This window comes from Oncorhynchus masou, chromosome 5, assembly GCF_036934945.1.
Source record: "Oncorhynchus masou masou isolate Uvic2021 chromosome 5, UVic_Omas_1.1, whole genome shotgun sequence".
Classification (NCBI taxonomy): domain Eukaryota; kingdom Metazoa; phylum Chordata; class Actinopteri; order Salmoniformes; family Salmonidae; genus Oncorhynchus; species Oncorhynchus masou.
The window spans coordinates 41,556,109-41,573,277 of NC_088216.1; the positions used below are offsets into that span (position 1 = coordinate 41,556,109).

Consider the following 17,169-nt stretch of genomic DNA (forward strand, 5'->3'; position numbering starts at 1 on the left):
TTGTGGAATGCTCTGCCACCAGAGGTTACTCAGGCAAAAAGAAAGTTTAGCTTTAAAAAACAAATAACAGCCATATTGTGTCACAGCACCTCTCCTCTTTCTAAAGATCTACTTTAACTGTACTGTGTATAAGAATATGAATACTACTCGCTGTAAGCTATCAGTCATAGTTAGTAACCGTCAGTGTATTTCTAAAGACAAAAAGGTTTCTACCTGGAACCCAAAAGGGTTCCTCAAAGGGTTCTTTCATAGAGGAAGCAGAGGAACCCTTTTGGAACCCTTTTGTGTATATGCAATTGTGTATATGCTGCAGGACGTGTGTCACTGTTAGCACTAGATGGCTAGATAGAATACAGACTGTATGTTTTTGTTTCTTTGTTATATGATTTTCTGTGTTTTATACTGGATCTGCTTCCTTGGCTGTGGTCTGCCTTGGCAAAGAGATTTTAGATCTCAATGGGATTCTTTGAATAAAGTAAAAACATATATTTAAAAATGCATGTATCATTTCAACTTATTTGTCAACATATTAACACATACAGTATATGTCACTGTGACATCTTGTCCACACCATGTATGTTTTAACATATATGGCTACAGTTTTCCACAGTTATTCAAATGTACCATATCCTTTGGCCTGTCATTAAGGATACAGTTAGTTTAACACATTAACCAACATTTTCTGGCTCCAAATATGATTGCTATCCGGTCCCTCAAGGGCCAGGAAGTAGGACAAAGGCAAAGTGACTAATCTGTGGCTCAACGCCTCTCTCGATCCCCCTCTGCATCCCTCCGGGGTAACATCCATTAGGGGAGAAAACCTTTTAAAACGTTTTGCAGCGGAAAGCAAAAATTAGAATTTCTTAGGTAATCTCCCTGTTTCAATTATGTTGTAGTCCTTTGACGCCTAATGAACACGGCCCAGGTCTAATCCAGGGAGTGACCCGGAGCGGGATGACGATCACAACAGGTCTCCCAGCTGTTTGATGTGCGCATTAGAAGGTCAGAGCAGGTCAGCCATGGCCTGCTGTTTGCCTTCCAGACAGACCAGACAGGCTGGCACGTTGTACAACACAGTATTACATTCGCACTAATACATTCCTACCAGCCAGACCCCCGCTGACAGACTGTGACAGTGGTCAGGTCTCATACTGTGCACTTGAGCTGATGAGGGAGAGAGAGTGGTACTGGTAGTGTTGTCAGTTGGCCTCAGGCGGTAGACTACAGTACAGAATGATATACTGTATAGAAATATATTCATGTAGAAGAAATATATACTGTAGAAATATTTTAATGTAGAAGAATAGACACTGTGGTTATTAACTGCTTATTCAAATGTATATTATTTCCTCCAAAAAAAGAGATAATGAAGAAAATATTCCACCTTTCAGGTGGTATGTGTAATGCACTGTATTCTATCCACTACCAGCAATATATCAACGGCAAGAAAAAGCAAATGTGTAATTTTCAGGATCACAAAGATATTGTTGGGGAAATTCTTACAAAGGGACAGTCAATCTTATATGAATCATTGTTTATTGTCAGAGCGCTGGTGAGGTTCCAACACACTTAATGCACCATAGAGTGTCAGAATCTCTGCTGCGGTCGTCCCAGCAGTTGTCTTATATACGTCTATACACAGACAAGTTACATTTGCACGATTTAGCATAATTATATCATCATTACAGTTTTGTTTCATTCATGTGACCGACCAATACTGGTTCATAACATGTGACAAACCAATACCTCACAAGGCTTTTTTTCTCTAAGCTGAGACCTTGAAACCCGAGATATCTTTCGTTCTCAAAACAAGGTCTGGGCGTACTGCCAAATTGCAGATACTGATAAGTGAGGATTTGTTCAATTAGTCAATTGCATGAACACAGAAATTGGTTATTAGAACAGCACATGAATGGAACACAGAAATTAGTTATAAGAAAAGCACATGCATATAAAATCCATCACAATATCTATTTTCACTCTCCTCTGCCAATCATGCGGATACAGCCACCAGTTTCCCAGGATAACTCGCTCCCGCCATGTGTTTCTCTCAGAATGTTGAAGTGACTGAAACAAATAAACAGGCACGTTCACGCACATTCTAATGGTTTTTAAACACTTCCTGTCTGAGTACGCCTGGCTGCACTGGTTAGCCTACATTCTTCCTGAGTGTGGGTTCCTCTCTTTGTAACTGAACTTGAATCATGTTTGTTCAAGGATTGGTGTCTAGAAGTACAGGACATACTGCTGTGTATGATGTTCGTCAAGTTCATTCACTATCAAAGAACTACACAGTTGTAGTGTTCAGTGTTTTGCTGCATCAAAATTGCATGGACCGAGAGGATGATTGTAACACTGTAATAACAGTAGGCTACATTGTAAAAACGTTATACAGAATGTTCAGTCTTTCCAACAGTTTCATAGCATACATAATAAGAACACTGTGTTGTGAACTTCTTTCGAGGAAAGCAAACTCCTTCCATTGAAATGTGTTCAAATGAATTCAAGTAAACTCCCAAGAATTGACTACTTTCACAGCCATATCCAATATCCATCCATGATCAATTATTATTTAGCTTTCTATTGGGAGTCATATGAGACTCCAGTAAATAGGCTACATTGTTCAACATCCCAGTCTCCTTTTACCGCAACAGTTATCTGCTCTTCAGGCGATGGGAAATAAGGATGAGAGGAAAACTATGAAATTACTGTCTTCCTTTACTAAACATCCCACATGTAGGCGCACACATCCTGATTGACATATTCAGAGACCAGCCTCCACGTACTGTTGGCCAATAGCGGCGCGGAGCTGGGTCGAGCCTTCAGATCCAACCTCTTATTTTAACTCATATAACACACACACCAGCAGTCATGTGACGGTAATATAGTACAACTCTGCCTCGCCGCTAGTCAGTCTGAACGGTGCTGCATGGCAAGTCTCAAGGGCAAGGCATGCATTAGAGAGAGATTCCCCAACGAATGCAAAGGAAAAGTAAATACATTGGAATTAAACAGGGATTTGTACATGCTTGATGAATAAGGTAAGATCAGAGATTATTTTTCCCCGCATATTTTCCTTGGGAATATATTCTGCAAGAGATATTGGGCGTGCGTTTCTCCTCCAGCCTACCACCGTATGCCGCAGCACACTGCTGGACAAAAACATGTTTACGTTGGAACGTTGGAGCAGCGCTTTCTTACGCGTTATATAGCTGCTGGGATAGGCAAAATATGTGCTCGTTTGCTTCAAAACTATCATCTGTAGATTATGAGTTATGATCAAATGAGACAAGCAAATGTTTAGAAATGTGTCTTTTCTGCCAATAGTAGTTTGAAAATAGTAGTTTTCTTATTAGTATGTTGTAATTATACAGTGTTTATTATTGAAATAGCACGTAATTGCATGAACATAATCTGCACATGCGGCTTTACTAGGCAATAGCAGTGGTGTCCTGTGAAAGACATGGCCCGCGGGCCGGATTCAGCCTGCAAATGGGTTCAATCCGGTTCCAAACAATACTTTAAAATGACTAAAAACCAGATTGAAACTGTGTAGAAATGATAATGGACTTACATCCATACAGTTTCTTGACTGTGTCTCGTTTATAATCACTGAAATGAAAGCTACAGTCAGGCAGGGAGCATCAACAATTCCGAAAACGATGAATAAAGGACCGTTTTTGGCTAATTTTGACTGCAAGGAAATATAACACATTTTCAAGGCTGCCCCCCCTGGACCTCATTAAAGACTGAATTAGGCCCCGGGCAAAATGAGTTTGACACCCCTGAGAGATTATAAAAGCATTAATGTATCTAGGTGAACAATATATACATGGTCAAGCAGAACAGATGAATGGAGCAATTATGCACTGGATATTACGCAATAATTGCGTGTCATTCCCATTCAAGTGAATTTCCAGTAATTGGAGTTGATTTATTGCGTTTTGCATGTTCTGTAAGTAGCTTGCAGGTGATGTATGTACTATATGGATTGCTCAGTGCTCTTGGCTGCCCCACACAGTGCTTTATGTTAATCCATTGACAGTTCCTTTGGTGGGTTACTGTCGGTCACTGAGCTAAGAGCCCAGAGAAGGCGAGGGTGAAACATCCATGCTCAGCTTTGCCTTTTCTTGACAGTGTTGCAAGTAAAAAATTAGTTACAAATTAAAATAAAGAAATTCCTTGCAACGTTTAGAATCAAACAATTAGAATAATTCAATATAGTAAAACATTTGTTCAAATGAAAGAATATCCAATAAATTCATTCAATAAAGAAAATGCACTAAAAACCTATTTAAATGTAAATGTGTGAGACAAAAGTGTGCTTTGTCAGGAATAATTTACATTGCGTGACGTCATCAAGTTATTTTAAATTATGTTTGCTCCTGAAATACAGGTAAAGGAATGTGATAGCCAATAGCCGCTCTGGAAGTCACTTCATCTCTCACAACAACCGCTTCATCTTATGCCAACCGCGATCGAACTCGAAATGGAAACATGCACAGCATTCCATATTTTTCATGTGCAAGCTAGAAACTGAGTGGCTGAAGATAATTTGGTTCACAGATGGTGCATCGGAGATTCATGACTTGTGATTAGGTCTTGGCTATCTGTAATTTTCCCTGTAGGCTTTTGTCTGCTATTACAGTGAAAATGAGTTTAGTAACTTTCTCTCTCTTCTTATCTGCTTATTTATGTTTGTCTAGATATACAGTATCTGGGCTGGAAACCTTGGAATTTAAGACTTTTTCTACCCAAGCTTTTTTTATCTTGAGAGAGAACAACAGGTGTTCTCTATCTCTCTGCGAAGCACGACCTTGCTGTGGTGACCCGTTCGTGGGTTTATTTGGTCCCAGTCTCCCGACAACAAGAGGAATAACCCTAACAAACTGCTGTATCAGAAAGACAAATTTCAACACAAAGTGGGAAACATTCTCTTGGCCCCTAGCCAGGAATGGTGGATAACTTCCTAGTGAGAGGCGAGGACACGTTTTTACCGTACGGTGGCTCCCCACCGGCATACCGCCTGTTGGACATGGTGACGGACGGGGGGACCTACCATGTGATGCCTTCGCCCTTCTCCGAGGATGACCTGAGCGAGTCGTCCAGCCCTCGCTCCTGCTCCAGCCCCGACTCCCAAGTGCTCAGTTCCAGCTATGGCAGCAGCTCCAGTGCAGAAAGCTCAGACAGCATCCTGGACCTTCTGCTGTCCCAGACCTCCCTAGGCGGGGAAGGGACCGGGGCGGCCATCCCCATGTCACTGCCCACCTTTCTGTGGGACTCACAGAGGGACGCGCCATCCCACCCCCACCCAGAGGCCTTGAAGGAGGAGAGCGTGGACTTCCCGGTCTGGTCCTTAGTGGACATGGAGGAGCCGTCCTTCCATCCCACCTTAGAGGAGATAGAGGAGTTCCTGGAGGAGAACATGGAGGTGGTGTCGTCCATGAAGCAGGAGGCCCAGGAGGGGGCGCTGGGGCCGGGCCTGGAGGAGATCTTGGGGCTGGGGGTGGGACTGGAGGTGTACAGGGAGTCCTCATCCCCAGGGCCAAGGCTGGAACCAGAGGCCAAGCATTCAGACCAAACTGTGCCGACCGCAAATGCTACCACCGTCACCGAGACCAAAAGCACACCAGCCACATCGTCACAGGAGTACAACGAAAGCCCGCACAACGACGTGTTCACGAGTGGTTCATTATCCAGCAGGCCAGGATCAACACAGAGCTGTGAAAATGGTGGCAGCGCTGGAATGCCGGTCATCCTGCAGATCCAGCCCATTCAGATCAAACAGGAACCTGGTGCCACGGTTCCTCCTCCTCCGCCTCCTCCCACCGTTGTCCAGCCTCCTCCTCAGTCAGCATCAGACATAAAAATTGCCCAGCTGCTGGTCAACATCCAGGGGCATACCTTCGCCCTGGTGCCCCAGCTGCTTCCCTCCACCAGCCTCAACATCTCCTCTAAGTTTGTGCGCATCGCACCGGTGCCCATCGCGGCCAAGCCCCTGGGCCTCGGTGAGGTGGCGGTCGGGGGCCAGGGCCATGGGCTGCTGGTGGGGGGTCAGAAGTTCCAGAAGAACCCGGTGGCGGACCTTATCAAAATGCATAAATGCACTTTTCCCGGCTGCACCAAGATGTACACCAAGAGCAGCCACCTGAAGGCCCACCTGAGGAGACACACGGGGGAGAAGCCCTTTGCCTGCACCTGGCCGGGCTGTGGATGGAGGTGAGTGGGTGCTCACTGACAATGATGATGATGTATTACTTTATGATTATGATGATGATGATGATTATGATGATTTATTGCTTTATGGATTTTCTATGTCAAAAAGCTTCCGGACATTCAACGTAGTAAACATACCTATAGCAAGCTTCCACCGTTGACCACATAACGTGATCATTCTTCCCAATATATCGAAATAGATCATCTCAACACACTCGCTCTCGTAATTGTATTCGACAGGTGTCAGGGTTTTGAAGCTCAAGAATTTAAGACGTCGTTATCTCGAGAGATTTGATCAACGTTGCTTTATGGTTATGGCAGGTTGTTTAGAGAATGCTTAGGGGGTTTTGAGAGAGACCAGTCAGTGAACACATGCTTTCACAATCATGTGTGAGATATGGATTATACCCTATTGTTACCGTAAGGCCTTTCTGGACGCAGTGAGGTAATTATATGTCTGTCCATTATACAGTACATGCAGGGTGTCATGTTCCTCAATGGAAGGAAGCCTTTGCACCACAGACCGTGTCTGGCACCCGAATTGACCTGTCTGATGAGGTCATCAATTAGCCCCAGCGAGGGGCTTAAAGTGAGACTCTACAGGATCCACAGGCTCCATTACTTATTTGTAGAGGCTCATTCTCTCGCAGCACCAAGCTAGCCGATGAGGCTCAGCGTTCATGGCGCTAAACATGGAATTGAGTTGCTTGTTTCCTTATGGCTATTTGGCTGTCACTCAACATGCTATTTCTTTATTCCAGTGCCACGATTCATTCGCCACAGTAGCAGTGCAGGGAATCATTATACATGTGTCTAGCACTAAGTGATATTTCCCCTTGTGGAGTAGTTGGATACCACTTAAAAGGAAGAAAAAGTCTTCAATAAAGGAACACATTTGGGGCCGCAGGGTAACCTAGTGGTTAGAGCATTGGACTTGTAACTGAAAGGTTGCAAGTTCACATCTCCAAGCTAACAAGGTGCAAGTCTGTCATTCTGCCCCTGAACAGGCAGTTAACCCACTGTTCCTAGGCTGTCTTTGAAAATAAGAATTTGTTCTTAACTGACTTGCCCAGTACAGCCCACCATGTTCATCTACAGATATCGTCAGAAAATAGAAAGCAAGGAAGAAATCTATATCAAGTCATTGTTTGCCTTCTTTCTCCTCATCTGCTTTTCCAGAGCTCTTGCAGTCTTAATGGCTGTCAGGCTGCGTTCAAAGTGTTAATTGGAGGTTTGTCAAGAGACATTAACATGTTCCCTCAGATTCACACTTTTTTCAGGCAGAGAGATATCTGGGATATGTGAGAATGGCGGGGGTGTCATATTTCTGCTGGTGTAAACTAAAACTGAGCCGAAGCATGTGGGTCGAGGTCACATGGGCGCAACTCGGGTGCCTCCTGTTCTGACTCGACAGCTGTGCATGATTGTGCATGAGTAAGTGTGTGTGTGTGTGTGTGTGTGTGTGTGCGAACGTGTGTGATTGACTGTGTGACTCTTGTCCCCCAGTACAACTGGCTGATTTCCTGAGGACACAGGGTCAGGCAAGAGAGTGACAGTATCAGGTGAAATTAGCTTTCTAAGCCAGGAGAAATGTTATCCATATGCCCTACACAGACCTCACTAAGTACAGGTGGCTAGAAGAGCAGGGACAAGCCAACACATGGGCAAAGTAGGGATCTGTTAGTGGTGTGTGTGAGTGTATGTGTGTGTAACAGAGTACATTCTGTTCTGCCCTGACCAGCGATCGAACTAGCAACCTTCTATACAACTTCACATGCAATTCAACCATTTTAGCCATTAGAGCAAAATACTAGTTTGTCACTGTGTGAGCGACAGTTGCCTTTAGATCTCATGGAAGGTGTGATGTCACCAATGCATTCCAGTCAACATCCTACAGATGACTTTGACATCCCCTACACGTACAGTATGTATGTATTGTCAACACGCTCCTTACAGCATGTTAGTTTGTAATGCTGAGTGATTAGTGCTTTTTGAGGTTGGTGTGATTACGGTTAGATTGTAAAAATAAATAAAAATCACGGTTATCTATTTCGGGTTTAAATTATTTTTTAAATGTATGTTGAATGCTGTAACAACACAGAATAAAACAATTAATATAAGTCCCATGGTGGCAGTGATTGCATATTATACTGCTCACTTATTAACCATAATTTATTCATATTATTTTAATAAAATATTTTAGCTGTTGTGTAAATTACATTTGTTTTATTTGATTACTTTATTATTTCATTCCAAATCATCATCTCATCTCCATAGAGCTGCTGCCTATGCTGTCTGACAAAATCACTATTTTAGTAGTTCTTCAAAGTAAATAAGGCATACTTTAATGACTGCTGAATACCAACTATCAATCACTTAGATCATAATTTTTCTTCAGGTAGAGATACCTCACGAAGCAACTGCTCTCTATCCCTCTCAATCGCAAATTCTTCTGTCTCTTCCCTGCCTCTCCCTCTCCATGACTGGCCCACACAGACCGGAAAAGTAGGCGCGCACAATGGGTTGTCATTGTAGTTAATTACCAAGTTTTCTGCACTAAGCTTTGTAGAATACTGGCCTGTTGGAAACTACAACTCCCTACTACATCGCACAGTTCAGGCTTGATCTGATTTCTCTCTAGAGAAATTGCTCATTGAGCTCGCAGAAGAAAAATAATAATAATTGGAGTTCAAATAATTTAACCGATTCTGGTCAATTAGTTGTTTAAAAAATGAAAAATTACAAAAATGTTGGTTAATCGCTCAGCACTATTATTTTGTATAGAATCATTACATATTTAATTTAAAAAAAAAATTTTTAGTAGATGCTCTTATCCAGAGCAACTAGGGTAAAATACCTTGCTCAAGTGGATATCAACAGATTTGTCAACTTGTCAGCTTGGGATTTGAACTAGCAACCTTTCAGTTACTGGCCCAATTTGCTTAACCACTAGGCTACCTGCCTCGCTCCCTCCCTTATATGCTCAACCGTTCATGGACTGCAGTCAATTTCTTCTCCTCTTGCACACACTGAGGAATCGATATTCCTGAAAAGGGTACTGCATTAGTCAATTTATTTATGTTGACTTTGGCATCAACTTGGCCACCTGCCAGTGGCCGCGTATTTGTAATGCTGCAAGTCTGTTCCAGTAGATGAGCTCGGCTGCAGCAGAAATCTCTCTAGTAGTTATCCAGGCGATGCATCTCAGCCCAACAAAAGGGGTCTTGTCTGGACACAAAAGACAGGATTTAGTTAGAGTGGAGGCAAGACGGTGGGTTGGATGAAGGGGGGGTATAGAGAGAGAGAGAGAGAGAGAGAGAGAGGGAAGAGAGAGAGGAAGAGAGAGAGCGAGATAGAGAGTGGGCTAGTGAGAAAGGATAAAGAGAGTGAGAGGGAGAAAGAAGGAAGAGAGAGAAAGAGAGAGAGTGTGTGTGAGTAAGGGCCCTGTTTTGTGTGAGGGGGCTGTTTTGCACACAATCAGGCTGAGGGAAACTAGTGTGGAAGTGAGACGAACAAAGGCTAAGCACTGAATAGTTACCATGACTGTGTGATAGGAACGTCTAGGCTGGCAGTCTGCTTGAAAAGGGAGAAGGATCGGGGTGAGGTTTCTGTGCTAAGGCTGAGACTTTTACAGTTGGACGGAGACATGCATGCATACACTCTTAGGGGAAAAAAGAGTTCCAAACGGGTTCTTTGGCTGTCCGCATAGGAGAACCTTTTAGGTTCCATGTAGAACCATCTGTGTGAAAGGGTTCTACATTAAACCCCAAAGGGTTCTACCTGGAACCAAAAAGGGTTCTATAAAAGGTTCTCCTATGGGGACAGCCAAATAACCCTTTTTAGGTAACACCTTTCTTTTCTAAGAGTGTACAGACACACGTGCAAACAGGTAAGGGAACGTTGTGAGCACACACAAACACATACACACCCATGCATGCACACCTACAGAATTCACCCTTACGTACACATGGTCTCGCAGTATTTCTCTCTTTATCCCTCTCTTTGTCTTATATGTCTTGTATGTGCACACACGAACACGCGCACAGCAAAATCCAATTAAACCTCCCCATATTTTCTCTGGAGATGACATTGATATCATAGCATCACAAGGCCAGGGGCACTCACACTCCACACACTGTTATTCCACTGCTTCCAGTCAGTCAGTCAGTCAGACAGAGGAACGAATCAGGGGGACTCCCTGGGTAGGTGGGTGGGGGGTGGGGGGGTTATTCTCAGAGTGTGCCTACACACGAGGCATGAGGGGACTGTTGAGCAGGAGGGGGCCAGAATGAGAAACAACCTTACTGTACACACGACTATTCAATAGCCACTACCATTGGCAGTACTACTATTGTAGAGCTTGTGTCATTTTTGTGTTCTAAACATGTGCTCTAGAGTCATACTCTTGTATTATTACCCTACTGTTATTAATAACAAATAGTATTATTTTATTACTATAATCAGACTGAGCCCTTATTTTGAGAGTCATGGCAATAGGCCTTCTGTAGTGGACTATTTAGTGTCCTACTAAGCTAGCTATCTGAGCCCAAACCTCTTTTCTCCTCGTGGTGTGGGGACTCATGTTTTATGTGTTTGCGTGACAGATAGTAAAGTGGATTTTATTCGACTCCTTGAGCATTGCTGCTTAATTACAGGCTCGAGATTGTATCCATTCATCATCATGTCAGCTCTGGCTGTAACATCTGGGAGACTGACAGAGCTAGGCTTGGGAGAGATTGCTGCGAGGCCAATAGTTGTCATGCCTTAACCTTGATCATGTGTTTCAAGCTGGCGCTAACTAGTTAACACTGCCACATAAGCATTGCTTTAAGCCTATAGCCATGTACAATTGTACGAAAGCTCCAACTACTTAGCATTCCCTAATAGGATTTCGCCAAGGTTTATCCTTGGGTTTTAAGCTAGCGCTAACTAGCTAGCGATGATCTTCATAGCACTGGTAAGGTCATGTGTTTAAATTAAGATGGCTTTAACCTTTTTTTGCATTGCCTTTGTACCCCCCCCTGCCCAAAAATGTTTTCATCTGACCCTCCCCTTCTTCTGTAAAATAGCACCCTCCCCCTCATAAAGTTAATTCAAAATAATGTTTGCGACCACAAATAACAAGCGACCATGTGTTTATACACGTGGATACAACATTGGCACTTCAGCATGCTTTTGTGGAACAATCGATGCCATGCAGGTGCTACAGGCCAGAAGGTTGAGGGTTCGCCGACCACCACAGACGAGCGTGCTCTCGCCATGTCTGTTTCATTACAATGCAATCAGAGCCGGCTGCATACAATTATCAGCTAGGGGGGAATCAGATTTATAATTATATATAATATATGCAACAGATTTTCCACCAACAGGTTTCTGTGCGAATGCACCACACAACCAATAAACAAAGCATACCAACTTTGGCACGTCAATATCATGAGTTGCTTTTTTTAACACCACAATAAATAGACTATGTCAATCTCGGCAAACAGAAAATGAATCCCTCCCTTACCCAGTATCAAGGGTTTGTCATGAAACTTTTTGGTGCTTTGTAACAGATGTATGTTTCTAGTCATCAATTGGTCACTGCACAGTTTGGATTGATTGATAGATTTTATTTGTCAGTTAAAAGAATACATACAGGACCAATCAAAAGTTTGGACACACCTACTCATTCAAGGGTTTTTCTTTATTTTGATTATTTTCTACATTGTACAGTAATAGTGAAGACATCAAAACTACGAAATAACACATTTGGAATCATGTATTAACCAAAAAAGTGTTAAACAATGTCGATTTTAGATTCTTTAAAATAGCCACCCTTTGCCTTGACCTAGTTAAATAAAGGTTAAATAAAAATAAAATAAATAAAATGAATGCTTTGCACACTCTTGGTATTCTCTTAACCAGCTTCACCTGGAATGCTTTTCCAACAGTCTTGATGGAGTTCCCACGTATGCTGAGCACTTGTTGGCTGCTTTTCCTTCACTCTGCGTTCCAACTCATACCAAACCATCTCAATTGGGTTGAGGTTGGGTGATTGTGGAGGCCAGGTCATCTAATGCAGCACTTCACTCTCCTTCTTGGTCAAATAGCCCTTACCCAGCCTGGAGGTGTGTTGGGTCATTGTCCTGTTGAAAAACAAATGATAGTCCCACTAAGCACAAACCAGATGGGATGGCATATCTCTGCAGAATGCTGTGGAGGCCATGCTGGTTAAGTGTGCCTTGAATTCTAAATAAATCACAGACAGTGTCACCAGCAAAGCACTCCCACACCATAACACCTCCTCCTCAATGCTTCACGGTGGGATCCACACATGTGGATATCATCTGTTCACCCCACACCGCGTCTCACAAAGACACAGTAGTTGGAACCAAAAATCTCAAATTTTGACTCATCAGACCAAAGGACAGATTTCCACTGGTCTAATGTCCATTGCTTGTGTTTCTTGGCCCAATCAAGTCTCTTCTTATTATTGGTGTCCTTTAGTAGTGATTTCTTTGCAACAATTGGACCATGAAGGCCTGATTCATGCAGTCTCCTCTGAACAGTTGATTTTGAGATGTGTCTGTTACTTGAACTTGTAATTTCTGAGGCTGGTATCTCTAATAAACTTATCCTCTGCAGAAGCGGTAACTCTGGGTCTTCCTTTCCTATGGTGGTCCTCATAAGAGCCAGTTTTATCATAGCACTTTAAAAGTTCTAGAAATTTTCTGGATTGACTGACCTTCATGTCTTAAAGTAATGATGGACCATTGTTTCTCTTTGCGTATTTGAGCTGTTCTTGCCATAATATAGGTATTTTACCTAATAGGGCTATCTTCTGTAAACCAACCCTACCTTGTCACAACACAACTGGTTGGCTCAAACACATTAAGAAGGAAAGAAATTCCACAAATGAACTTTTAACAAGGCACACCTGTTAATTGCAATGCATTCCAGGTGACTACCTCTTGATGGTTGAGAGAATGCCAAGAGTGTGCAAAGCTGTCATCAATGCAAAGGGTGGCTACTTTGAAGAATCTCAGATATAAAATACATTTTGATTTGTTTTTTTTGGTTACTTCATCCATATGTGTTATTTCAAAGTTATGATGTCTTCACTATTATTCTACAATGTAGAAAATAGTCAAATAAAGAAAAACCCTTGAATCAGTAGGTGTGTCCAAACTTTTGACTGGCACTGTATATACAAAAATATGTTCTAAGGTGACCGGGATTGCACAATAAAGTCAGGGACTTATTTTCATTGTGGTCCCTATTTTTTACATGAATACATACACAATTACATAGATACAGACATATTACAGAGATAGAGACAGAAAAAATGTTCAACCTCCAGATGAGTATAAGGGGGGAGTTTAAATACAATTCTTTCAAGCTTGTTTGGTTGATAGCTTTTTTTTTTTGATGTTTGGGGCTGCTGGTGAACCATGATGTGCAGGCATAATCAAAAAGATACTAGAGTGGTGCACTTGCCAGAGTCTCTAGGATGTCTATCTCTAGGATGTCTATAGCCATCCAATTGGCGACAGATTTTCATATGAATATTCGGAAGTCTTCATTATAAACAATATGCTATTTCAGTTTCCTTTTGGAAAATTTGGTGTCGGACAACATGACAGGAATGATTTGAATCTACCAGACTTTTGAGATAAGTCCATATGCATTCAGATCCAACCTGGCGCAGCCAGCGCCATCCATTATTGAGGGATTTTGGCCAAATGAGCCACATTTTGTTGTGTGTGTGTGTGGGGGGGGGGGGGGATAATTGTCCATCTCACAGTTCAGCTGTCAGAGATTTGAGCTCTAAATGTATCAGGTTATTGCATGCGTAGGCCTTTAGGCTTAAGGAGTTCACTGTATGATATTCAGATTTTAATAAATGTATATATGTAGCCTATATAAAGGAAGAGAAGCTTAGGCCTAACCCCAGAGAGACAGAGATATGCCGGTGGCGTGCTACCACAGTAACATATATTTATTTATGTCAGATTCTTTCATTTTTTATCCAAATATTTTGTTTAAATAGATAAGCATTATATTGTTAGATTATAGGAGCTACTCTTGTAGGCCTCTCTTCCTCATTTCAAGTTCAACTGTTGGAGTCAGTCTGCAGTAGTTATAGCTTAGTAATAGCCACACCATACCAAATCTTCACAGATGTTTTATTAGGGTAATATCAAAAGTAAGTCAAGCCATTGTTTATAGGGAAAATACGAGCAGGAGAGTGATTGCAAACCAGGGGAAAAAAACACACCTGCCTCCCCTCTGCCCAATAAAATAAAATAAAAAACCTCCCTAAAGCAAAAAAATAAGTTGGACATCCCTCCCCTTATTTTGGACCACCTCTCCCCCCAGTAAATTTCGATCTGTCCCTTAGCTCAGCCTAGCCATGTGTTTTAAGGTAATTATTTAGCATTGGTAGCATTACTTTAGGGTTCATCCATGTACTTTAAGCCAGCTCTATGACATGTAGTCTGGGATATTACATAACTAGCAAGGCTTGGTGAGATGCAGTAGGTCTTGCAAGAAAAGGGAGAAGCCCAGATTTACTGCAAAATAACACACTGGTTCAAGCAGACGTGGTGTAGCCAGTCACTTATTATGGTATACACTGCCCCAAGACTGCTAAAGGCAAAACATATCGGCTACTTGCTGTAAAATGACTTTTACCATCACGACTATACATAAATCTGTATATCCTACCATTTCGGAATCACTGTCTCAAACATTTGACAATAATATGGAATGAAACTAAAACCAAATTCTCTTGTCTGTACTATGTCAAGGAACATTTCAAATATGATGAATGTTTTTTTGTTTATCATGTTATGTAAACAATAATGTTTTATTCTATTCTAAATCTGTGTGTGTCTCTCCCAGATTCTCACGGTCGGATGAGCTGTCGCGGCACCGGCGGTCCCACTCAGGGGTCAAACCCTACCAGTGTCCAGTGTGTGAGAAGAAATTTGCCCGCAGTGACCATCTATCAAAACACATCAAAGTCCATCGCTTTCCGCGAAGCCGGACGCTGCGCACAGCAAACTGACCCCATCCGGATCACTCTTCAATGGACATAGACCAAGGGAGCACGGAATGTATGTGTGAGATGTGAATATGTGTGGTATGAGTATATATATATATATATATATATGAGATATATATATATATATAGAGAGAGAGAGAGAGAGAGAGAGAGAGAGAGAGAGAGAGAGAGAGAGAGAGAGAGAGAGAGAGAGAGAGAGAGAGAGAGAGAGAGAGAGAGAGAGAGAGAGAGAGAGAGAGAGAGAGAGAGAGAGAGAGAGAGAGAGAGAGAGAGAGAGAGAGAGAGAGAGAGAGAGAGAGAGAGAGAGAGAGAGAGAGAGAGAGAGAGAGATGTGCGCCTTGCCTTTTAGAGAAATATTGTGCTATAATTTATTGTAGAAAGCAAAAACAATGAACAACCATGTGAAACCAACAAATTACACTTACCATCTTCTCATTAATCAACATATCTTGAGATTCTTGTTGCTGTTGGTGCTTTTGCATGTTGTACTCTTTTTATTTGTTTTTATGTTCAGTCTTCATCTTCTATTTCATTAATAGGTAAGATAAGCTTTTTCATTTGAGGTGAAATGTATAATTTCTTCAGTAACAGCCTTCTATTTTACCTGGATATGACTGCCTTTTATCATGTTAAGAGCCAATGTCTTTGACATTCCTCATCTGTCAGGTTAAAGTTTTCCTGGAACTTTCTCCAAGTCAGGTTGAAGTTTCCCCAGAAACGTTGTCCTTGTTTTTTTCATTGTCACTCATAGCTCATTGACAGAGAGGTTAGAGAATAGTTTACTCATTCAGCACACTGTTTATGCAAAGGGAGGAGCAGAGCCTATTGTCAATTCTGTACATGAACTACTGATAACAAATAAGAACACGTCACTATAAGCTACTGGGACTCTCAAGTTTCAGAAAAACTTCACCAGCTCAGATTCTGATACAAGGTGGGTGAAAGTAAAAGAATGGCAGAGAAAATGCAAATCGAAAAGCAAAAAAAGAAAGAATTGTGCACGCTAATGATTGTTGATTTTTTTACGTCTAAACAGTGTTGTGTATTTTTTGGTATTTTTCGTGTAAGTGGCTCAAGCCATTTGTTAGACACTCGTCTGGCCTTAATCCACCACAGCATCCTTACCAGGGGAGAAAATAGTAGTACAACAAGTTATTCATCACAGTTTTATGGAGAAATGGTGATATGGTTTGAGACAATGAGGAAAGGGAATTGGAAATGTATCTCCCTTTACTCGCTCAGCATACACGTCCATTTTGCTCTCCGTTTTACTATTGACACAAAATCTGCCTCAACTCAACTACCCAACCTGATCTGTTACTGGAATACCCACAAGCCTATGTTGGCGTGAGGTCATCATGTATGTGGATACTACTACACCACGGTGCTGAATACCCAGAAGAACTGCTTTCTGGGAACTGTAGTCACAACACTTATTTAGGCCATGACACAGTCATTACTTTTGATGTCCTGTTTTCTCTTGAAACTTGTTTGTTATGTATGCCATGCCCCGTTGTGAATATGTATGGTGAGAGAGATACCGTCCATGCAGAGTTCATGTACTGTTCGCAGATTAAAAAGCAGGGGTACACGATATTGTACATCATTCCTTTCATTCAATTTTTGAATTTTTAATGCTTGTTTAAACACAGGTGTTTTATCGCATCCTATGAATGTATGTTAATACGCAGGAGTGTACATAGCTGCATCCATGCGAAAGACACAGAAGACTATAATAACATATCTTAAGTCTGTGGTTGTGAAGATTTCTAGAGGAACCCCTAAACGTGTACATAACAGAACGTTTCAGTACATATGAATATATTATATATTTTTTCTTTGTTCTACCCAAGATGCATTTACAAATAAAAATGGAAACAATCCTGTGTAGATTACTCTCTATT

At 41.9% G+C, this 17,169-nt stretch overlaps 1 protein-coding gene across 1 annotated transcript; it reads left to right on the plus strand.

Annotated features, from left to right (window-relative positions):
* Positions 1-2,883: 2,883 nt before the first annotated feature.
* Positions 2,884-15,345, plus strand: LOC135539597 (Krueppel-like factor 15). The gene is made up of 3 exons (XM_064965571.1): positions 2,884-3,041; positions 4,707-6,219; positions 15,103-15,345. Exons 2-3 carry the CDS (start codon positions 4,955-4,957, stop codon positions 15,266-15,268), a joined length of 1,431 nt encoding a protein of 476 aa, XP_064821643.1. The 5' UTR covers positions 2,884-3,041; positions 4,707-4,954; the 3' UTR covers positions 15,269-15,345.
* Positions 15,346-17,169: the final 1,824 nt, after the last annotated feature.

Bases quoted from the DNA above. Each gene is read 5' to 3' on its own strand.
- LOC135539597 (XM_064965571.1), top strand. From the start codon at position 4,955: ATGGTGGATAACTTCCTAGTGAGAGGCGAGGACACGTTTTTACCGTAC. The intron at 6,220-15,102 runs GTGAGTGGGTGC...TGTCTCTCCCAG, and splicing joins TGGCCGGGCTGTGGATGGAG to ATTCTCACGGTCGGATGAGC.